Here is a 20886-nt window from a genome sequence, read left to right on the forward strand (position 1 = left end):
CCAGTGCCTCACACATGCTACACGAGCAGTCTTCACTGACCAACAACCCCAGCCCTCTTCCTAGATTCTTAATATAATTTGTTGATAATTTCTAATTAATAGTTGTACTAGAATGAAAATTAAAGTGGGAAATTAGGGTAAAGGTAAAATACAGAAGAGGTATACCAAAAATCTTTATGAGATAGCATAGAAAATTTTTAGCATAACCTGTTTAGAAGTACAAAGACTGAGAATGTAGCTTAGTGATAGAATGTGTGCTTAGTATGCATGAGGCCCTGGGTTCCATCCCCAGTACCTCCAAATACAATTAAATGAAAGCATAGGTAACCTCTTTTTTCATTGTTCTCCACATTTACCATGTACCACATATAAGACTCAGAGATGAATAACTCTATGTAGGTAGTTTGTCCTTATTTTTTTTAGGTCCACTAAGTTATTATTTCACTCGTATGCATACATGCATGCATACATATATACACACACATAAAAATAAATTCCTGGAGATGATATAGTGTTTCTCCTAAGGAAAAGAACTCAATATGGCTGAATATTGGGCCAGATTTGCTTTATTCCCTCCTGATTTTTTCACATTAATTTTGACAAGTTCTAGATATTATCCTAAGGTATTAATTTGTTGAGACACAATTGTCAGTGGGAATTTGTTCACTTACTAGGAATAAATAAAAATACATGAAAATGTTAAGTATCTGTTAAGCTATAATGTAAAATCCTCATCGGTATTTTTCTAAACAGTTTTTGGAGAAAATCTTTGTTAAAGAAGATATGTTTTAGTTTGTTTTGAAGAAAAGACATTATTAGGCAACTGGATAAGATTGCCATATTCCTCCAACAACAGCTGACCTCAGAAATAAATGTTTAGGAAAACAGAATCAAGCCATTAGCTAGGTCCAAGTGGTTTTGTTTTTTCTATGTTGTTGTTAAGCCTTTTTACATTGTGCAGTGCTTCTGGAAATCCGGACCTTTGCTATCACCTGTGCTTTGTGTATTTGCCTTGTGGTTCTGCTTAGAAGCATTCCAGTGTGGAAATGATGAACTGCTGGCAGCTGCTCCCAGCTATTAGCAGGTTCTGCTACTTTCTCAGACACTGTGGCTTCAGCTGTCTAGTAAAAGTTGAACAGCTGTTCCCCACATAGACAAGACTATGAAAGACTCGTTGACTTGAAGTTGTTGTTTAACAGAGCTGAAATTACAGGAAGAATGATGTAACTTTAGCCCTGCTCACCCTCTTGGCACACTTTTGCTAAAATTATCAGTGTCGTGTTTGCCATACCCTGTTTCACTTTCCCATCTGAGGCATCTGTGTCTGCCCTCACTGTAGGTTCCCACTGCCTCTTCTTTGCCTAGTAAGAGAGCTACCAAAGTGTCTTTTAGTTTTTATTAGCACTGGAGAGGAAGACTGTAGTGGAGGTCAGCAACTAAGAAGAGATATGAGTGAAATGGAGAATCAGACACTTCAACTTTCTTTTTCTTTTTCTTTTTCTTTTTTTCTCTCTCTTTCTCTCTCTCTCTCTCTCTCTCTCTCTCTCTCTCTCTCTCTCTCTCTCTTTTTTTTTTTTTTTTTTTTTTTTTTTTAGTACGAGAGATTAAACCCAGGGGCACTTAACCACTAAGCTACCTCCCCAGACCTTTCTATTTTTTATTCTGAGGCAGGGCCTCCCTAAGTTGCTGAGGCTGACTTCAGCCTCTTGAGTCACTAGGATTGTAGGCATATACCACCACACCCAGCAACTTCACCATTTTTCCAAAGGGGGGAAAAATGGGTCCCAAGCAAAATCTTACATTTCTCCTCCATCTTCATTTGATGCTTATTGGATGATATTCTTTTTTCCCCTATAATTCAGGTGAGTAATGAAAATGTGGACTGTTGAATTACAGTCCAAGGGGAAAAAAGAAGCAAAGCAGAGCTTCTATTTAATATGTGGAAATTATTTTGTGTGGCAATGGCTTGTTATCTAAAATAAAAACTCCTACCCCACTATGTGCTCTCTACACTTACCCTATTAGTCATATGCACACTCACACATAGGCAGCTTCTAAGACAGTCATTCTTAAATCCCCTTTGTTTTCCTCTGGAACTTTTATAAGCCAGGAGCATTCATTTCTACCTAAAGAGTGCTTTTGAGAAAGTTTCTGAGATATTGTATCAGTTAGAATGTTTAGAATGAAAGAAGTTCCTGTCTCAGCTACCTTGAACATTAAGCACTTTATTATCCCATGTGACAAGAAGCACATAGCAGGCAAGTTCCTGGCCCTGTGTGTCAGACCTGTTCTCCTTAGCATTTCTCTCTCAGGCTATGGTAAGACAGTAAATCAGGGTACCATAGGTAAATATAACAGGCTCCAATAGAAGAAAAGGAACTGTCTCTTCCTTGACTTGAAGAAATCCTTTCCAGCAGCCTCTTCAGTAGATTTCCTCTCCTGTCTCATGGACCAGTACAGGGCGTAACATAGTTACTTACAACAGAAATGGAACTACCATGTTTATATTAGGTTATCAGGATTTAGCCCCAAAACTAGGAATAGAATTCTCTCGTTGGTTCATACTAGAAGAGGAAAGGCCCACCCTCCTATCTCCTTGTGAACAAAATCAGGGCTCTGGCTACAAGATAGAAGAGAGGGATGGTTGTATCTACTATTAGTGTACTTCGTGTTGAACCAGTTGCCTGACTTTTTTTCCAACTCGTTGGGAAAATATGATGAAAAAAGAGCCAGTGTTCACTCTAAATGCATGGTCAGGATAGGCTTCATGAAGAAGAGTAGGATTTTAAAAGGAGGAGAGGAGTTTCCTAGGTTAAAAGAAAAACCTCAGCAAAGGATCTAAATGTGAGAAAGTTTATGAACCATTTATGCAGTCATCTGTTGAAGCTTTGAGAAGGAGAAGCTGGCTGGAGCCAGGCTGTGGAAAGCAGAGCACTTAATGCTAATGCTACCTCAAAGATTAGGCTTATCTTGCCTTTTCCAAGCAAGCAAGAATCTCACCAAACTTTGAGTTTAGGGTAAGATTACAAAGAGAAACAACCAACAAAAAAAGAAAGTGTGATAAGTGGTCATATGAATTCTCTCATCCACACAAAATGTTGGTTTCTATTCCCTAAATTTATTAACTAGTTGTAGTAGGTGAAATACTAAGTTCTACTTGGAGGGAGAGCAGATCAGAAACACCGAGTGCTTTTTAGGTTTAGTAATCAAAGCCTTTCCAGATTTTCAGCCAAATATTTCAGCTCTTTTATCCTGCTCAACCAGCTAGCTTCTTTTCTGTAAATGTTTGATAAACTTTAATATCAAGTAGATTTATTATAATTGTTCTAGAATAGGAGCTAGTTTTTTTAGAGTGGTCAGTCAGTAAAAAGCCCAAGCAATTACAGAAATGTTCCCTACATAGAATAGTCAAAAGTTTGTGCTCACCTAACAAAGGAAGCAGAAACCTGACCCCTCTGTGTGCTTACTTGCTGACATCAGGTGAGAGGGAACAAAAGCAGCACACTTTCTAAGTCACCCCTGAGAATTCCAGTCTTCACACTTTTCTTTTCCATATTTGTGTATTAATGCTATGGTTGATGATTCCATCTACAGACAGCAGTATGATTCTAACTTTAATTTGAATGTTTTATTGACACACAAATGAAGCTGTAGTGTCAGATGCATGCTAGCTTTAGGATCTGTGGATACTTACTTTTTAAAAAAATTTAATGTATGGTAAAGCTACCTTCAGAAAGAGATGACAGAAATATTCCATTAATAGAGAGACCTTTAGGCTTATGAAGTACTTTCATACCTTTTAAGATCAGTTTTGTGAGGCAGATTAAAAACAAACCCAAAAAAACTGTGTGTCCCTATTTTTGTAACTCAGAACTCACAAAATTACTTGATAGTACAGATCAACTAGATTATAGGTCCAGTAACTCTTAGTGTCCACTAAAATTCTGTTCTCCCCTTGGAGTTTTACCAACCATGGTATTGACTTCTGCGTTAATTCTGTCTTATCTAAGCTTCCAGTCAGCCCAATTGCATGAAATTTTGAAATAACAAGATGGCATTACAGGAGCTCTGTCCACAAAATAAATTTAGCTTGGGATTTATATGAAGTTCACACAGATATCTGCTGTCCCTCAGTACTGGGGATCGAGTCCAGGGCCTTATGCATCCTCTGTGAGCCCTCTACCACTGAGCTACTGAGCTACATCCTCTCCCCTGCCCCTACCACCTTTTTTTTTTTTTTCTTCTTTTTTTGGTGACAGATTCTCTCACTAAGTTATCCATTCTGGCCTCAAACTTGTGATCTCCTGCCTTAGACTCAAGTAGCTAGGATTACAGGCATGTGCCACCACATCCAGCTCAAAACAGATATCACTGATTTAATGCTGTTAGTTTTCTATTCTACTGAACATAGGATAATGGGGAACCCAATCTATAATAATAACAAAATCGATTTTAAGTTTGTGTCTATTTTTTTAATTGAATGAATTGCATAGTTCCTGCATATCACTATCAAAAATAAATATGAAGCTAAGGCTGGGATAGAGCTCAGTGGTGAAACACTTGGCTAACATATAGGAGGCCGTGGGTCTGATCTTTAATACCACAATAGAAAGATAGGGGCAGTGATGAACATCGATGATTTCTTATCTAAGTTGGTGTAAGTATCTGATTTGTCAACATTAAGCTAATGAAGAACCACAAAAACCTCTTGTTTTACAGAGCATCTATATGCATGCTAATGATTCTGAGGTGCTTAAAAATAATAAAACTTGTGTTAATATTACTTAATACAAGTTAATATTACTTAATTACAACTTAAGTTATTTCATGGTCCAGCTCCTTCCTGTCAACTTTCTTGATCACCCAAGGTGATTGGGAGAATAATGGAGTAAAATAATTGAAAAGTAAAATATTATAAATGTTGAAGTTTTCTCTTCAATAATTTATGGTCTTCTTAAGTAGATTATCCTAGCCACCTAAAATTCATAATTCTGCATCAGTTCTTAGTAAATCCTAATGCACTGAAATTATAGTAAAAGGTTGGCTGGTTGTTTTTATATATGGATTCTTTGTATGAGTACTGAATTTTCCCAGTTGCTAAATTCTTTACTTAATTATAAAATTAGTCCATAAGCTTGTTTCAGTGAGCAGTTTTAGATCATCCATAATTTGTGTAGTTGGTTTCTGATCACATTTGTTTGTCTTTCATGAAGCCTTTAGTGGTCCTCAAAATAATTTGTTTATAAGTTACAAAAAGTTACAGGACATAATAACATATCGTTTTTTCTCACAGTTTTATATTGAAATTTTATTTGTATGATCATAACAGTATGCATTATGATTAATTGTGAAATCTAATCAGGTTATTAAGATTCTCTTTGTACTCTACTTTCTGAGTTGCAAAATTTGAGATTGATGGGAATGCTATTACTGGGCTGTTGAGTAATTAAATGGTGCTATTCAGCTAAAATTAATGTAATAGTTGTGGTTTACTTGTTTTTCTGAAATAAGCTATAGTGTTAGATTATCCTTAGCTTCATAAATATGGCAAATGAACCTGCATCAACAGACTATCTTAGAACACAATTTAAATGTCACTTAGCATACACAAGGCAAATTAAATAAACCTTTTTTAGATTTCCAATGCAATTTGGGTTTGTCACTGAAGCATATAATAATAACATACATTTAATTGAATAGTCTTTATTCTTTTCTGTAAATAACTTATTTTCAGATGAACAACCATGAAAGAGTGAAGACTTTTGATAAATTGTTCTCTTTTTCTTCTTAAAGCTATTTTCGCAGGACTATTAAAACATGGCATTCTGGCCAGGCCCAGTGGCACTTGCCTTAATCCCAGCAGCTTGGGAGGCTGAGGCAGGAGGATCACGAGTTCAAAGCCAGCCTCAGCAAAAGTGAAGTGCTAAGCAACTCAGTGAGACCCTGTCTACAAATAAAATACAAAATAGAGCTGGGCATGTGGTTCAGTGGTCAAGTGCCTCTCAGTTCAATCCCTGGTAACAAGAAAAACAAAAAACATTATATTCTGCTCAACACATGGATGAATTTATTTTATTTTTCTTATGGTGTTTTCCTTTGATTTTTGATGCAAGGGATCAAACCCAAAGCCTTACGCATGTGAGGCAAAGTGCTTCATTCTTTATGCATTTCCACCTTTCTTTTTCTATCTTTATTGTTTTTATTATATTTTCACTTTCCTAACATCAAAGAATGAGCAACGTTTCTTATACAATGATATTTTCCAAATTAAATAGTGTATTTTGGTATAGACTATGTTGGGAAATTTTTGAACAGGTAATCCCAAATGTAGTTGCAGTCATTTGAAGTTGGTTCATCCATGCATTGCCAAAGGCACTATCAGTTAATATTTCACTTTGTAAATCAATTTGACCTTTTGAATTAAAGATCATAAAATATGTGCATACCCTTTAATTCAGAAATGCTACTTATCCAGAAAACATCTTTCTTCACCATGAGGGAAAAAAAAGCAGTAATATGTATTATAGCAGTGTTCGTAATAGGTAAATGATAGCAATCAAGTGTTCAGTGATGAAGTAATGGGTGGTTAAGCAAATTATGATGTAGAGAATCAGGTAAATATTAATGTAATCATCAATAGCCAGTCAAATACTATGTAAAACCATGATGGGAAAGGAGACAGTAAAAATCATGTACATTAGAAGTGCGTTTCTCAAGATATGTGTAGTCCAAAGAATATGCAAACATAAAAGTAGTTGTTTTAAAGTATAATTTTTTTCTCAGCTCCCTACATTGTTGTAATTATAATGAAAGGTTTATTTAATTGAAGCATATAAGTAGCTAGTACTGTGATGAAAGCTGAAAATTTTTTTCATGTAAATTTATTTACATTTATGGAGTATCCTTAACCTTCCTTCAGAAGATTATCAAGATAGCTGAGTTAACTCAGTCTTGTGGGTGCTTTTGGGTTTTAATAGGTACCAGTCAGTGGCCCAGACCTGGAGGTCAAGCTCCTTCATCACCAAACTATGAAAACTCCCTCCACTCCCTGGTAAGAGCCTCTTACAAGTCATTACAGGTCTTATAGGATTTTATCTATACTTTGGAGGGTTTTTGGTTTTGTTTGTTTTAATAAATCTTGTGTAACAGTGAAGAAACAGTAGGATAGCATTACACACGAATTCTTTGCTAACAAATGGCCTGATTTGGTTGAACAATACAACACTTTGGGTGTGCCTTTACCATCTGTTCTTTGGGACATCAGGCTTTTGGTGTCAGGACAGCTGGTGTTAAAATAGTATTGTAAAATTTTTGTTTCTTTGACAAATCTAGGGCTTCATTTTTCTATACTTTTATGTTTCCACATGCGAGGAAACTGAAAAAAAAAGAAGTAAAAGGAAGAAAATGAAATCCAGTAGTGCAAAATTGTATAATGCTGTGTATATATTATTACATTTATGTTAAAAGTGACTGTCAATTACTTTTGTCATGAAAGTATTCTCACGTTTTCTTATAACAAAGATTATATTGTGTAAATCATATAAGCAAAACACTATTTACCAGAAAAAAAAAAATATAGAAACCTTCTAGGTAATTAAGGGTAAAGAATTTGTGATAGAATGTTAACTGCTGTTGCTTTTGTATACTTACATTTATAACCCAGAATTACAAAGTATAATAAAAACAAAATAAAGATGATATGATCAAATGCTAAGTCATGCTATCATTCAATAATTCCAGGTTGCAAATAGAGACGTTCTTTTTCTATGACTAACCAGAACATTTTAAATTGAGGGAAAGTTTTCTTCTCACATATTTTGCAAGCAAATAGAAGCAACATGTGCTGTTTAGATGCTAACCTTGTAACTTCCTGTTAAATTTCAGCCTTCTCATACTTTAATACAAGTAGATCTCTCAGGCTCCACATTAACTTTACTAACATGTTATGCCAACGTGCACATCAGCTATTTCCTCATCTCTTTTGGAGTTAATCTTAACCTGTGCTTTGCCTCCTGTTCTGTCTTGACTTTGCCAGAAAAATCGAGTTGAGCAGCAACTTCACGAACATTTGCAAGATGCAATGTCCTTCTTAAAGGATGTCTGTGAGGTACTATTTCTTTTGGATGGTGCCTTTTTTGTGTTTCAATTACTTATACTTCCCATTATTCATTTAAATCATCAAGCTGTACAGACTCCAGAGTCTTTTAAAATCAAACAGTTGACCATTTCTGTTTTTGTAGTAGTATATAAGAGTAGACTTTGCCTTATATTGTTGAGTGATTCTTCTAAAATGAGCTCTACTGGCATGTGCTTTTGATTTTTAAAATTCTAATATGTTTGTGTATGGGACACGTGTGTATCCACAGACAATGTCATTTCTTCAGTTTTGTTAAGAGCTTATCTTAGATCTGTTCACCATTTAAGATAGGTATGCTTTATTTGCCTAAAACAAAATGATAGCTTAAATTTGATGGATTCGAGGACTTTTTCCCAGTTGACATCTTTCAAGATCATTATTAAGGTTCAGTTTATCCTTTTTTATCAACTAAAATTAAATATTCATATAATACCCTTTCTCTTTTGTAGAAGCTAAAAGAAATAAACCTTGTAGTAGACTGGTAAATTTGTTTTATAAAACAGTGATTGTTTCTGAATCTTCAAAAATTTAGCATAGCCTCCAGATAGCCTTTCTTTTGTTGTTGTTTATAGTCAGGTAGTTGGTTTTGAAGCCACTTGATTTGCATTTCACTTAGTGTCTTTCATATATCCCAAAGTAGGAAATACAGCACTTAAATAAATTGAACAGATACCAACAGTAAGCTCCATGTTGTTTTTTTGTTTTGTTTTGTTTTGTTTTTTGGTTTTTGTTTTGTTTTGTTTTTTTAATTCTTATAGCAGTCTCGAATGGAGGATCGTTTAGACAGACTGGATGATGCTATCCATGTGCTACGGAACCATGCTGTGGGACCTTCCACCAGTTTGCCTGCTGGTCACAGTGATATACACAGTTTATTGGGACCATCCCATAATGCACCAATTGGAAGCCTCAGTTCAAACTATGGAGGATCAAGCCTTGTTACAAACAATCGATCCACTTCAATGGTAAAATAGTACTTGCCTTCTTTGTAATAACCCCTAAAGCTTATTATCCTAAATGTTTTTCACAATATCTTTGAGGAAGAGAGTTGAAGGTAAAGAGAGGCTCTTATGAAATTTCTTTACTGTTTTGGGCAGAGTCAGTGGCTAAGTATTAGCCCATAAAATCCTGCTTATGATCACATACAAAATTTTTTTTTTTTTTCTGGAGATCATTTTAGCTTAAATCTGAACTTTTTTCCAGACTTTGGGTAATTGACACAATGGTTTGTGTATTGAAATAGTGAGTAGGAAGTCTGAATAGCAAAAGCAGTGAAGCAAGACTGAATTTCAAGGATTTTCCTCCAGAAAAATTGTTTTTTATTATAATTTGGAATTTGCCTTCAATAGCCAAAAAAATGTGAAATTGTAGTTTGTACATGTTCAAATTTAAACTTTACTCCCAAAAGAAGAAAAAATTAGGGCTAGTTTTAAGAACAGCTGTTATTTAAGTAACAAAGAAAGGAAACAGTTTTAGATTAATTCCCATAGAGAATAAACTAATTCAATCCATCTTTGAAAAAACATGGCAATTCTTTAGGGGGTGGGGGGAGTAAACCTCTACAGGCATACACGTCAAAAACTCTGTTGAATGTCTTGCATTATTTTCTATCCAGATTGTCTTTTAAAGGAGTGAAGTTCTTTTTGAACCTGATATTTAACTGATACCACGTGTTTGGATGTTTATAGCATGGGTTTTAAGGTTCACTGCATGCTGCGAAATGTCTCCTATGAAACAGATTTTTAGCTGTAAGCCATGTGATCAAGGCTAAAATTCGCCTATCATCAAAATAATTAGGTGCCCCAAATGCTAAAGGCTTGTGTTCTATAAAATGGGATTGCTTCCAGATTTCCACATTCACATGTCAGACAAGCCATTTATATTCATTTTGGAGTCTCCAAAATAAACATCAAACAAGACTGCCTGGTTTCTGAGGACAGTGTTTTCCACAACATGGGTGACATTAGATATCTGCATATCTTAGCAACTAGGTTTTTATTTTGGGGGTTTTTTTAATGTTACAAAATGTTAAAATTTAGGCTCCTTTTTAAATTAGTTTTTATTGCTATTAATAAGCTAATAAAAGTGAAAACATTTATGAATGATTAAACTTAGAAATATGAGGGTACTAGTAGTGTAAAATAACTTTAATGGTGTAATAAGACTAACAGGACACTGTCTTGCAAATATGAATGTAGAACACTAAATTAATTATTGACAATTTGCTGAGATGCTATTTAATCTTTAGAAAAGTGACTTGGAAATCAGCATAAAGTCCAAGTTGGTCTCAATATTTACAGTTCTTAATTCCTTACCTCTTTTTATGTGTGCGTACTAGAGATTTAACCCAGGGGCACTTTACCACTGAGCCATATCCCCAGCCCTTTTTTAAAATTTTATTTTGTGACATGGTCTCACTAAGTTGCTTAGGTCTCAATAAGTTGCCAGCACTGGCCTTGAACTTGGAACCTTCCTTCCTCAGCCTTCTGAGTCACTAGGATTATAGGTGTACACCACCATGCCCAGCATTTATTATTTCTTACTTCTTAACCATTTTTAATTCTTTACTGTTACTAGTTCACTTCTCCTAATCTAACTTACATGCCACAATATTTGATATACCTATATTTCTTCCCAACTAAATACAGAGTTTGTACAAAATGGAACTTCCTATCTTAAGAAGATTGTTTTTGGGACATGCCTTAAGAGAAAAAGAGATTTTTTTAAATTCTAGACCTCCAGAGCCATGTAAATGTAATACATTTTTAAAGGACTAGGAGAGAAAATAATATCATTAGATATTGCTCTGAAGCTTTTAACTAACACAGTAACTCCCACTTTATCCTATAAGAATGTGCCTGCCTACCTTGACTTAATATAAAAAGGCCTGGGATAAGACTCAGTGGATAAGTGCCCCTGGGTTCAATAACCAGTACCAAAAAATAGAAAAAGAATGTGCCTGCCTGCTGCCTGTTGCCTCCTTTAGAACATCAACCAAAGGAATGGCCAGAATATTTCTAAAAAGGAAAAATCTCCAAGTAGTTTAGAAAGAAGGGTTTTCTGAAATTTAGGGTAAGTCTGACTAAGAGTAGCAATATCAAGACAAGAGCAGCTAAACCGAAGCTACTGCTCAAAGTGTCTGTCAAGATTTCTTCAGTCCTGCTAGCCTTCATAGAGAGCACAGACCTATTAAAAATTTGCTAAACATTATCTGCTGTCTCCACCCTATCCAGACACAATCACTGATACTTCCCAGCAGTGGAGATCATATATTTTTGCCAGGCTTATACTCAAAATAAAAAGTGACTGACAAAATCTGACAGTCAGGTGAGTTAGTATTTATCTCCCATCCTTCTAAATAAGCCTTTTTTTTTTTTTTTTTTTTTTTTTTTTTTTTTAATAAGCCCCAAATCCTCACTTTCAGAAAAAAAAAAAAAAAAAAAAAAAAAAAGACAAAATAAAATGAAGATCATAGTCTCCCAGTGATTCTCACCCAAGTAAGGTTTGTTATTGAGGAGGAAGACTTTTCTTTCTTTCTTTCTTTTCTTTTTTTTTTTTTTTTTTTTTTTTTTTTTGACAGTGTTCATGGTAAGCAAGTACTCTGAGTGCACTACCACTGAGCTACACACCCAGTCCAAGGAAGACTGTTGTATCCTGGTGGCTTTCTGCCCTATCTAAGGGCTTCTGTCAGTACTGCTCAAAGCCCTTGCTTACATGCTGAATACCCACTATGTGGAATCAACTCTTCTATTCTTGGAAGGTGTGTAATTTAGGGATGGGGCACTTTTGTGACTATTTCATCCATCCCCAAGGGTTAACCCTCCTCTTTTTATTGTCCCTTTATCACCTCCATGTGTTTTCCTGGCTATGTCAGAGAAATGACATAATTTCACATTCTGACATTACCTTTTTTTTTTTAAATCTTGTTTAGAAACTTACATACTTTTTTTCCTGCATTATCATACATTAATGTTTGTTTTAGGCTCCTAAAGCTGGAGGATACATTTGCAAAGTGACCACAGAAATACCAGTTTATTGATAATTCTGCGTCACCATGTAGAATTTGTGAGATCAGCTGCTTTTCAAAAACATTTTGTTTTCATCATTCCATTTATGTCTCTTAAGAGACTAGAATTATTCTGATAAATATTTACAGAAGCTCCATAGAACATTCATATATCTTTTTTATATGGAATTTTGTTCTAATGGGCCTTATAGACCAGCATCCTAATTATAGAGTTTAAATATGATGCTGGTTTCTTTCTTGATGTTTAGAAAAGGGTCAACACATCTTTTTTCTGTAAAAAGCAAGATAGTAAATATTTTTAGTTTTATAGACTGTTCTATCACCACTGTGTGTGTGTGTGTGTGTGTGTGTGTGTGTGTGTGTGTGTGTGTGTGAGAGAGAGAGAGAGAGAGAGAGAGAGAGAAAGGATGGAACTTAGGGCCTTATGAGTGCTAGGCAAGCATTGTTAACACTGTATTATATCCCCAGCCCCACATCCGCTTAATTCTGGCATTGTAACATGAAAGCATTTATAGACAATATGAAAACATATGGGTAAGTGCAGCTATATTCCAACTTAACTTTATTTATAAAAAAAGAAAAAAAGTACAAACAGGATTTAGCCACAAGCCTTACTTTGCCAATTCCTGACTTAGAACATGAATTGACTAGTAATTGACATATTAGTACAGATAACATGTTTTGTGCTGTGTTTTTATCTTTTTCTTGGAGCCCATGACTTTTTGCTTGTTTTGTTTTAATGGGTAGTTTGGGAGTTTTGTTGAAGGTAGTTGAAATAGTTGAGGTGACCAAGATGCACTAGGAATGGAAAGAAAGGAGTTAATGACAGAATAAAAGTGTCCTACCATATCCCAGCATAAGTGACACACACCTGTAGCCCCCGCTAGAAACTGAGTCAGTAGGACTGCTAGAACCCAGGAGTTCAAGGCCAGTCTGGGCAAGATAGCAAGACTGTCTCAAAAAAAAAGAAAAAAAAAAAAAAAAAAAAAAACGAATAAGGTGGTAGCAACAGTTTAGCTCCCAGCCTGCAATGTGAACAAATCAGTAATCAAGGTTACTTGCAGTGTAAAGTCTATGTGTTCAAAACAGTATCCTGGGTCAAGGAAATAGGTTGTTGAGAACCCCTTCTCTGTGAGGATGAACCCAGGCTGAAGCATGCTAGGCAAGTAAGTGCTCTGCCACCTAGATACATCCCCATTCTTTTGCTTTTAGTTATAACAAGATTATGCCCTTAAGGTTATCATTAGTATTGGTTCATAGATGATCCATCTTATTGTTGATAGGTGAAATAATTGTTTGCTTTTTTTTTCCCAAAAAAAGGATTTATATTTCACATCAAGGTTGTAAAGCCTGTCACTAGCTAAAAATATGTTATTAGAAGTCCATATCAAAAGACAATGTTGGTTATTGTTTCTTTTAAGTGGATATACTTGTAGCCTCAGAGTTTAAAATTAAATGAGGTTTCAATCACAGAACATGTTTTCATTATATAAAAATTAAATTTCGTAGAAGTAATTATATCAGAAAAAGAACCTAGGAAATTGGTAATTTATATTCCTTTTTAGAAAATTAGGGTAACCAGCCTGGCATCTTTTTAATATTTGCATTTATTATTGAATGAAGTCAGTGTTTTCATTTACTAATTTCTTATTCCCTTTCCATTTTTTATATATTTTTCCATATTTTACTGAAGCAAATATAAAACTTACAACTTTCTGTCAAATACTCTAATTCGTATGTGATACTGTTGTATCATTTTAATTTTAAAACACATCATTGGAGTTTTTAAGAATGATTGAAATGTCAGCATTTGACTTTTGTTGTGCTCCCATTTATTTAGTGTAAGAATAAACTTTTGGAATAAACTGCTGACAGGAAGAAATGTTGTTAAGTGAAAAGCTGAAAATTAATGGAATCATTGATTTCATTTGAGCATTATTACACAGGTCTCAGGAGCATATAGTTGTATGTCACATTTATTTGTTCATGGCTGTAATATTTAAATAACTACGCCCAACAAAATAGCTCAATGATAGCATGTCTTTAACAAAAGGTACTTAGTTCTTCCGCAGTCAGTGATTCTTTCAGACCAGATTAAAGTTAGAATTATGTATACTTGATGCATATCTGAAATATTCCTATTAATAACATAGTATAAAATTCCATCCATGGGGTCTCTTAGTTTCAATGTTAAAAGTCCTACGGAAATTTAATCAGTCTTTTCTTTCTTTTTTTGGGGGGAGGGGTGTGCTGAATTTTTTTTTTGTCAGGTAAATAAAGTAATATTTTATTCAAAATTATCTCAGCATTTTTGTCACTCATCAAAATAAATTTGAAATCTTCTTAACCTTCCATTAGGACAGTAGTCACTTTTAGAATCATGGATTTCATGAACTCACATTTTAGTGCTTTTTAAGGAGTTCAGTAAGTTTTAAAATGCTATGTTCTTAAAGTTTGAAAACGATGGAAGTTATACATTTATGGAAGTATTTTAAAAAGAAATATAACAAATGGAATATTGCCAAGTGTCTAGTATAAAACTCTTCAAATAAAACAAAATCCATTGGGGTAAATAGTATATAAAGATCCTTTAATCAGTCTGTAGCCTAATACTAATTTAAATCACTTGAACAAATTATTAGAATAGAATCCAAAATCAGAGAGGAATTCATACTCAGTAGTTTTCAGTCTGTCCCTTAATTCACAAGACCTCTTATTCATCAATTAATTAGATTTAACATTTTTCCATTCCAAGTGCTAAAGCCATTGGCCAGATTAGATGAAAACAAGTCCCTTGATGGATGCTCCCACAAAAGTCAGGCCATACACAGATTATGAAGATTCTGTATGCAGGATGATGTCATTTAATGGAATAGGCCTTTTATTCTGAAACAGGGCTCTTCATAATAATTGAAATTTAGCACATAGCAGGCCCAGGGGTTTGCCTTCACTGCTACTCCCCCAGTAGTGGCAGCCTGTCAGCTGTATGCTAACGAGGTGAACAATTAAACAGGGTTCTATCTGACTGCCCCACAGGCTTTAGGCTCAGACAAAGAACTGTTTATACACCTGTTGTGCGTGCAGACAGCCATTTGAATGTGGAACAGCAGATTAAAGGGAGGATGTGGGAGCCAGGGTGAGCAAGGGTTAAAGGGAACTATAAAAATTGTGAAAGTCAAATTCTCCAGAAAATGTATGAGGGCCATTTGCAAAGGGAGTCAACTTACAAAGAAAAAGTTCCTGGTAACTTCAATAACATGAAAAACTCCAGACATCAAGCTTTCTGCTAGTCCTAGACCATTTTTTAAAGGCTTATATTTTTACTGTGTATACCAATTAAATTTTCTCTTTTGGAAGTCAGTAATGTAGATTGGTGACCCTGGAGGCAAAAATACTTTCTGGCATTTATATTACAAAATAAATTGATCAGTCTGATTTTCCTTAAAGAGAAAGGTAGAATCCTTAAAATTTGTTGTTTAGATAATGATCCTGTGTCTGCAAAACCCTTCATCAGGAAGGTGATAGAATATTTTTTATTATTTTAGTTCCCAAAAATCAAAAAAATATTTATACTAATGAACTAAAAGGAAATTAAAATTCAGCAGATACAGTTTACCTTAAGTGAATGAAAATTCACATTATTACTGTTCAATGGTATTGTCTTACAGAGCTATAAAATGAAATTCATTTGTATAATATATAGTAAATATACATGTTTTAAAGTTTAAATCTTTTTTTTTTTTTTTTTTTTTTAGTTATACATGACAGTAGAATGTATTTTGGCAGAATATACATACATAAAGTATAACTTGTTCTACTTAGATACCTGCTTAAAGTTTAATTTTTTTTTATTTTTATTTTTATGTGATGCTGAGGATCAAACCCTGGCCTCATGCATGCTAGGCGACCACACAACCACTGAGCCACAACCCCAGCTCTAAAGTTTAAATTTTAAGAGACTATTTTTCTTCTAAATTACCTGTGACAGCTCAAAATGCTAGATAAGACCAGAATTAGCATGTATTACCAAAGATCATGGGAAGGTTTAAACCCATTATAAACATAAACACATCTTTTGTAGGAATCTCCTACAAAGATTTCCTGAACTGAAGTTAGGATACCTTTGAGAGAGAATTTCATGAAACATTTTCAAAATAAGTTTCTTTTTCACTGGCTGTCAAGCTAAAAACATTTTCAAAATAAGTTTCTTTTTCACTGGCTGTCAGGCTAAGTTCTTAGATTTTTCTCAAGCTTTTGTGGGGTATAGGGGAAACCTAAAGACTTTTCAAAACTTTCAGAGGTGGGAATGGGATTAGAGGTCTGCCATCATTTTTTTAGTCTCCTCCAGTTCTTAGATTTTATAATTTTAATACATGTTGAAATTCATGTGATTTAGAAAAAAGGTGTAGAAATTCTTAAATATCCAAGAGAACAGTGACAAAAATGATTCTTAGCATCGACTAACCCTCAAATAATTTTTAAAGTAGCTATGGAATACACTAAATGTGTTTTTTTGTTTGTTTGTTTGTTTTTACTCAATGTGTTTTTAAAGAATGCATTAAAGATATGAAGAAGGATTAAAGCCAAATATTTCCTTAAAAGTATTGTGGAAGAACTGATATATTGTAATCAGATCCACTGCCAAATGGCCTGTATTGCCTAAAACTGCTTTGGTTCCTTTTGTTTAGCTCACAGGAAACCAAAGGATAAACTTGCATAGGGATATTTATACTTCTTAGGGTAAAATCCATACAAAGTCATAAAAGATAAAAGCTTTATTAATTACTCAAGAGGGATACAAAACCTAACAATTTACTAGGATTGAAGGAGTTATTGAAAAACAATGGTTCTCATGTATAACTCCAGGCAATAAACCTATTTAATTAAAGGCTTAATCTTCTAGTTGACACGTCTGCTACTGCTCTAATAAAAAGCTTCATCTTTAACAAGTTTTTCTAAAAATATTGCAATAGCTAAATGATTGGTGCTATTTCCGTGCTTTACTTTTCAGGTTTTTGATTAACGTTTAACATAAACTTATATTACAGTTTTGTTGCCTGGCAATGCATAAGTTTGTTTACTTTAAGTTACTTAAATTTTGTATCACTTTTGCCATGCTTTTAAAAAAATTTGAGGGGAGGTAGGTAGAGAAAGAAAAAATAAAATAACTATATGGGGGAGGCACACCCATTAAATACTGCTGTTGGAATATAGCTGTATTTTGTTAAATACAAGGTCATGCATTTAAAAATATTTAGTTAACTACAAGGTCACATATTTTTTAAATATTTAGGTAGCATTTGAAGTAGTTTTTCAGATTTATGTAGGATCAGTAATAGACCTTTAGTGCTTTATGCCTTACGGAATGCTTTTTCTCTAAAATTTCATTTGACTTCTAACAACAACACTGTGGCATTTAAAAATTTGGAAATTATAATTTTTTTGAAAGTAACATTTTTACTGATTTGAAATCAGTACTATATTTCGAAGTTTTCATCAAAATTCAGAAAAGTGTCATCAAAAAAATGTGAAATTCAGATGAATGATACTGTTTAATCTTTTAAACTATAAAAACTTGGACAGAGCTGGTTGTGATAGCACACACCTTTTATTCCACCTACCTGTGACTGAGGCAGGAGAATTACTTGAGCCCAGAAGTTCAGGGCCAGCCTGGGCAACAGGGGAAGACCCTGTCTTAATAACATCAAACAAAAAATATGGATAGTTCTTGACCTCTTTTTGTTTTTGTTTTGTTGTTGTTTTGTTTTGTTTTTATTTTAGGTTGGAACTCATCGGGAAGATTCTGTCAGTCTCAATGGCAATCATTCAGTGCTGTCTAGTACCGCCGCTGCTTCAAGCACAGACCTGAACCATAAAACACAAGAAAATTATAGAGGTATCTGTATAGTCAGTTTTCAGGAGTAGTAGCAACAGATATCATTTGAAAGACTGTCACTTTCTCACCGTGGATCTAATATTTGTGAATCAAAATCATCCCAGGTGGGGGAATTTCAAACTGTAATGGTGCTGCGTGAATATAAAGGGTAGATATTTAAGGTTCCATTTGAATGGGCAGATAAAAGACATACATTGATGGATGGAGCCAAGTACACACCCATTATTCAGTATAGGGTTTTTTTGTTTGTTTTTTTACCTGCTCCTTTCATGTCCCTTCCTTAATTACTGCCTCTCCTGAGTGAGCCTGTGTGGTACCTAGAGGCAATAATAAAGATATTTCTGAGTATATTGAGAATTATGAATAATGGTAACTGTTGTTTGGGGTTTTTAAAATTTAATTGGAGAGACAGCCAGGTTCAGTGGTGCATGCCTTATAATTCCAGCAGCTTTGGAGGTTGAGGCAGGAAGATTGTGAGTTCAAAACCAGCCTCAGCAACAGCAAGGCACTAAGCAACTCAGTGAGACCCTGTCTCTAAATAAAATACAAAATAGGACTGGAGATGTGGCTCAGTGGTTAAGTGCCCCTAAGTTCAATCCCCATACCAAAAATAATAATAATAATAAATTGGAGAGATATAACTTTGATAAAAGGGAAGCTATGAGATCAGTGTTAACAGTAGAGCCCAAAATAAGTACAGATATATTGGTGACATTAAAAGCCATCAAATTTCTCCTAGTTATATTTAGTCATGATGCCTATTTCATTGTGTTTATGTAGGGAAATGTTCAGCTTATTTCATTTACCTTGGCAGCATCTTGAAAGTTTTAAGCTGGGCATGGTGGTGCATATGCCTAATCCCAGTGATTGGGAAGACTGAGACAAGAGGATCTCAAGTTCAAGGCAAGCCTGGGGAACTTGGAGACCCTGTCTCCAGATAGATAGATAGATAGATAGATAGATAGATAGATAGATAGATAGATAGATAGATAGATAGATAGATAGGTAGGTAGATAGGTAGATAGATAGATAGATAGATAGATAGATAGATAGATAGATAGATAGGGCTGAATATAGCTTAATGGTAGAACACCACTTGATTCAATCCTAAGTACTTTAAAAAAAAAAAAGAAGTTAATTCCTAGTTTCTCATTCACTTGTTAAATAGTTTATGAAAGTCAGTCTCATATTATTTTGTTTCCTTTGCCTCTTTGTTAGGTGGGTTGCAAAGTCAGTCTGGAACTGTTGTTCCAACAGAAATCAAGACTGAAAACAAAGAAAAGGATGAAAACCTTCATGAACCTCCTTCATCAGATGACATGAAATCAGACGACGAATCCTCCCAAAAAGATATCAAGGTCTCATCTAGAGGCAGAACAAGGTATTTGTTAGTATCCAGGTATTAAATTTCATTCATTTACTGTAGATGAAAAGAACTGAAGTTGAAGGATTTCATGCATTTATTTACTGCCAGCTATGTTCTAGATATTATGTTGGGATTTTTATGTATGTTTATCTCATCATCCATAAAAGGGAGAAATATGAAGGCTTAACTCCAAAATTATGTTTTCTATTATACCACATCATTTTAGGGTCTGCATTGAAACAAAGAATTACATCTCTTACCTCAGGATGCTTTTGGTCTATAAAACAATGAAGGGGAAAATAGCTAAAACAAGTTAAATTGTGTGGTACAAACACTTAGATATATTCAGTCAATAAATGTTCAGTATATTAAGAGCTAAGTATATGACAATACTCTCACACAGTTTAAACCATATCTCAGTGAACTATGGCCTGTGGATCATTGCAACCCATTGCTTGCCTTATAAATAAAGTTTTATTAGAAAACCACCACACCCATTTGTTATCATGTTGTCTACAGCTGTTTTTGCTTTACATTGGTGGATTTGTATTGTTATCATAGAGACCACATGGTCCACAAAGCTGAAAATATTTATCATCTGGTCATTTATAGAAAAGGTTAGTAGAGTCCTGATTTAAACAAAAATTTGAGAAAACTATGAAAAGAAAATGCTTCAATACAGACTGTTGTTGGGGAAACTTTTCTAGAAATTGGACTTGACCTTTCTTTTGACTATAGAGACATATTAGTTTCAAATGATTTCCAAAGTCTTCCTTCAGATTTTTCTTGCAATTCTACATTAAAATCAGATAATTTAGTACTATATTTGGAATACTTCCTACTTGTTGGTATATATCCATTTAGCAGTAATATATGTATTTCACACATGGATATTTCTATTTAAATCATTGGGATTTTTTTTGTGTTAAATATGGTGCAAAGGAGATTACAATGAGTATGGTAGATAAAACTAAAAGAAACAGCATGGTCTGTTCTGCTATTTACATACTTAAAAACTGCCCGTTTGCTTTTTCACATTCTCACTATTTTCAACACAGAAACTTTTCTCTTGGAAAAAATAAATTCTTAAGATCCTGTTTCTATCATTTTAATGTATATTTTACTCAACTGATATATGTATGAAGAAGGAAGAACTAGATCAGGAATCTAGAGACCACTCCTTTGAGGCATCTTAACTTTTTCATAGTTATATTATTCAGAAGGAATATTAAGGGAAATAATTTTGCATCTTTCCTCTTCATACATCTCCTCACCTTCTACATCAGGAGTCAGCAAACATCTGTAAAGGGTCAGAGAGTAAATGTTATAGGCTTTATGGGCCATGTAGTTCCTGTCACAGCTACTCAGTTCTGCTATTATAGCTTGAAAGTAGCCAGAGATAATGTAGAAGCCAATGATCATGGTCCAATAAAATTTTATTTCTGAAAGCAGCCAACCAA

The 20886-nt window shown here is 34.3% G+C and overlaps 1 protein-coding gene and 1 long non-coding RNA gene across 20 annotated transcripts in view; one reads left to right on the forward strand and one right to left on the reverse strand.

Moving 5' to 3' along the window:
- TCF12 (transcription factor 12) overlaps positions 1–20886 on the forward strand; it is a 345689-nt gene that overhangs the window by 309512 nt on the left and 15291 nt on the right. For 6 of the 19 annotated variants that reach the window (XM_079125904.1, XM_079125903.1, XM_079125893.1 and 3 more), the window contains 5 exons: positions 6978–7051; positions 8036–8107; positions 8896–9102; positions 17946–18060; positions 19279–19441. In XM_079125904.1, coding sequence (XP_078982030.1) covers positions 6978–7051; positions 8036–8107; positions 8896–9102; positions 17946–18060; positions 19279–19441 — 631 coding nt within the window. Of the gene's footprint in view, positions 1–6977; positions 7052–8035; positions 8108–8895; positions 9103–17945; positions 18061–19278; positions 19460–20886 lie in introns of all 19 variants that reach the window. The other 13 variants (XM_079125900.1, XM_079125889.1, XM_079125907.1 and 10 more) reach the window with 6 other exon arrangements.
- Positions 1–20886, reverse strand: part of LOC306653090 — a 343839-nt gene that overhangs the window by 256630 nt on the left and 66323 nt on the right. The gene's annotated exons all lie outside the window — the stretch shown is intronic.

This window comes from Sciurus vulgaris (assembly GCF_902686455.1).
Source record: "Sciurus vulgaris genome assembly, chromosome: 2".
Taxonomy (NCBI): domain Eukaryota; kingdom Metazoa; phylum Chordata; class Mammalia; order Rodentia; family Sciuridae; genus Sciurus; species Sciurus vulgaris.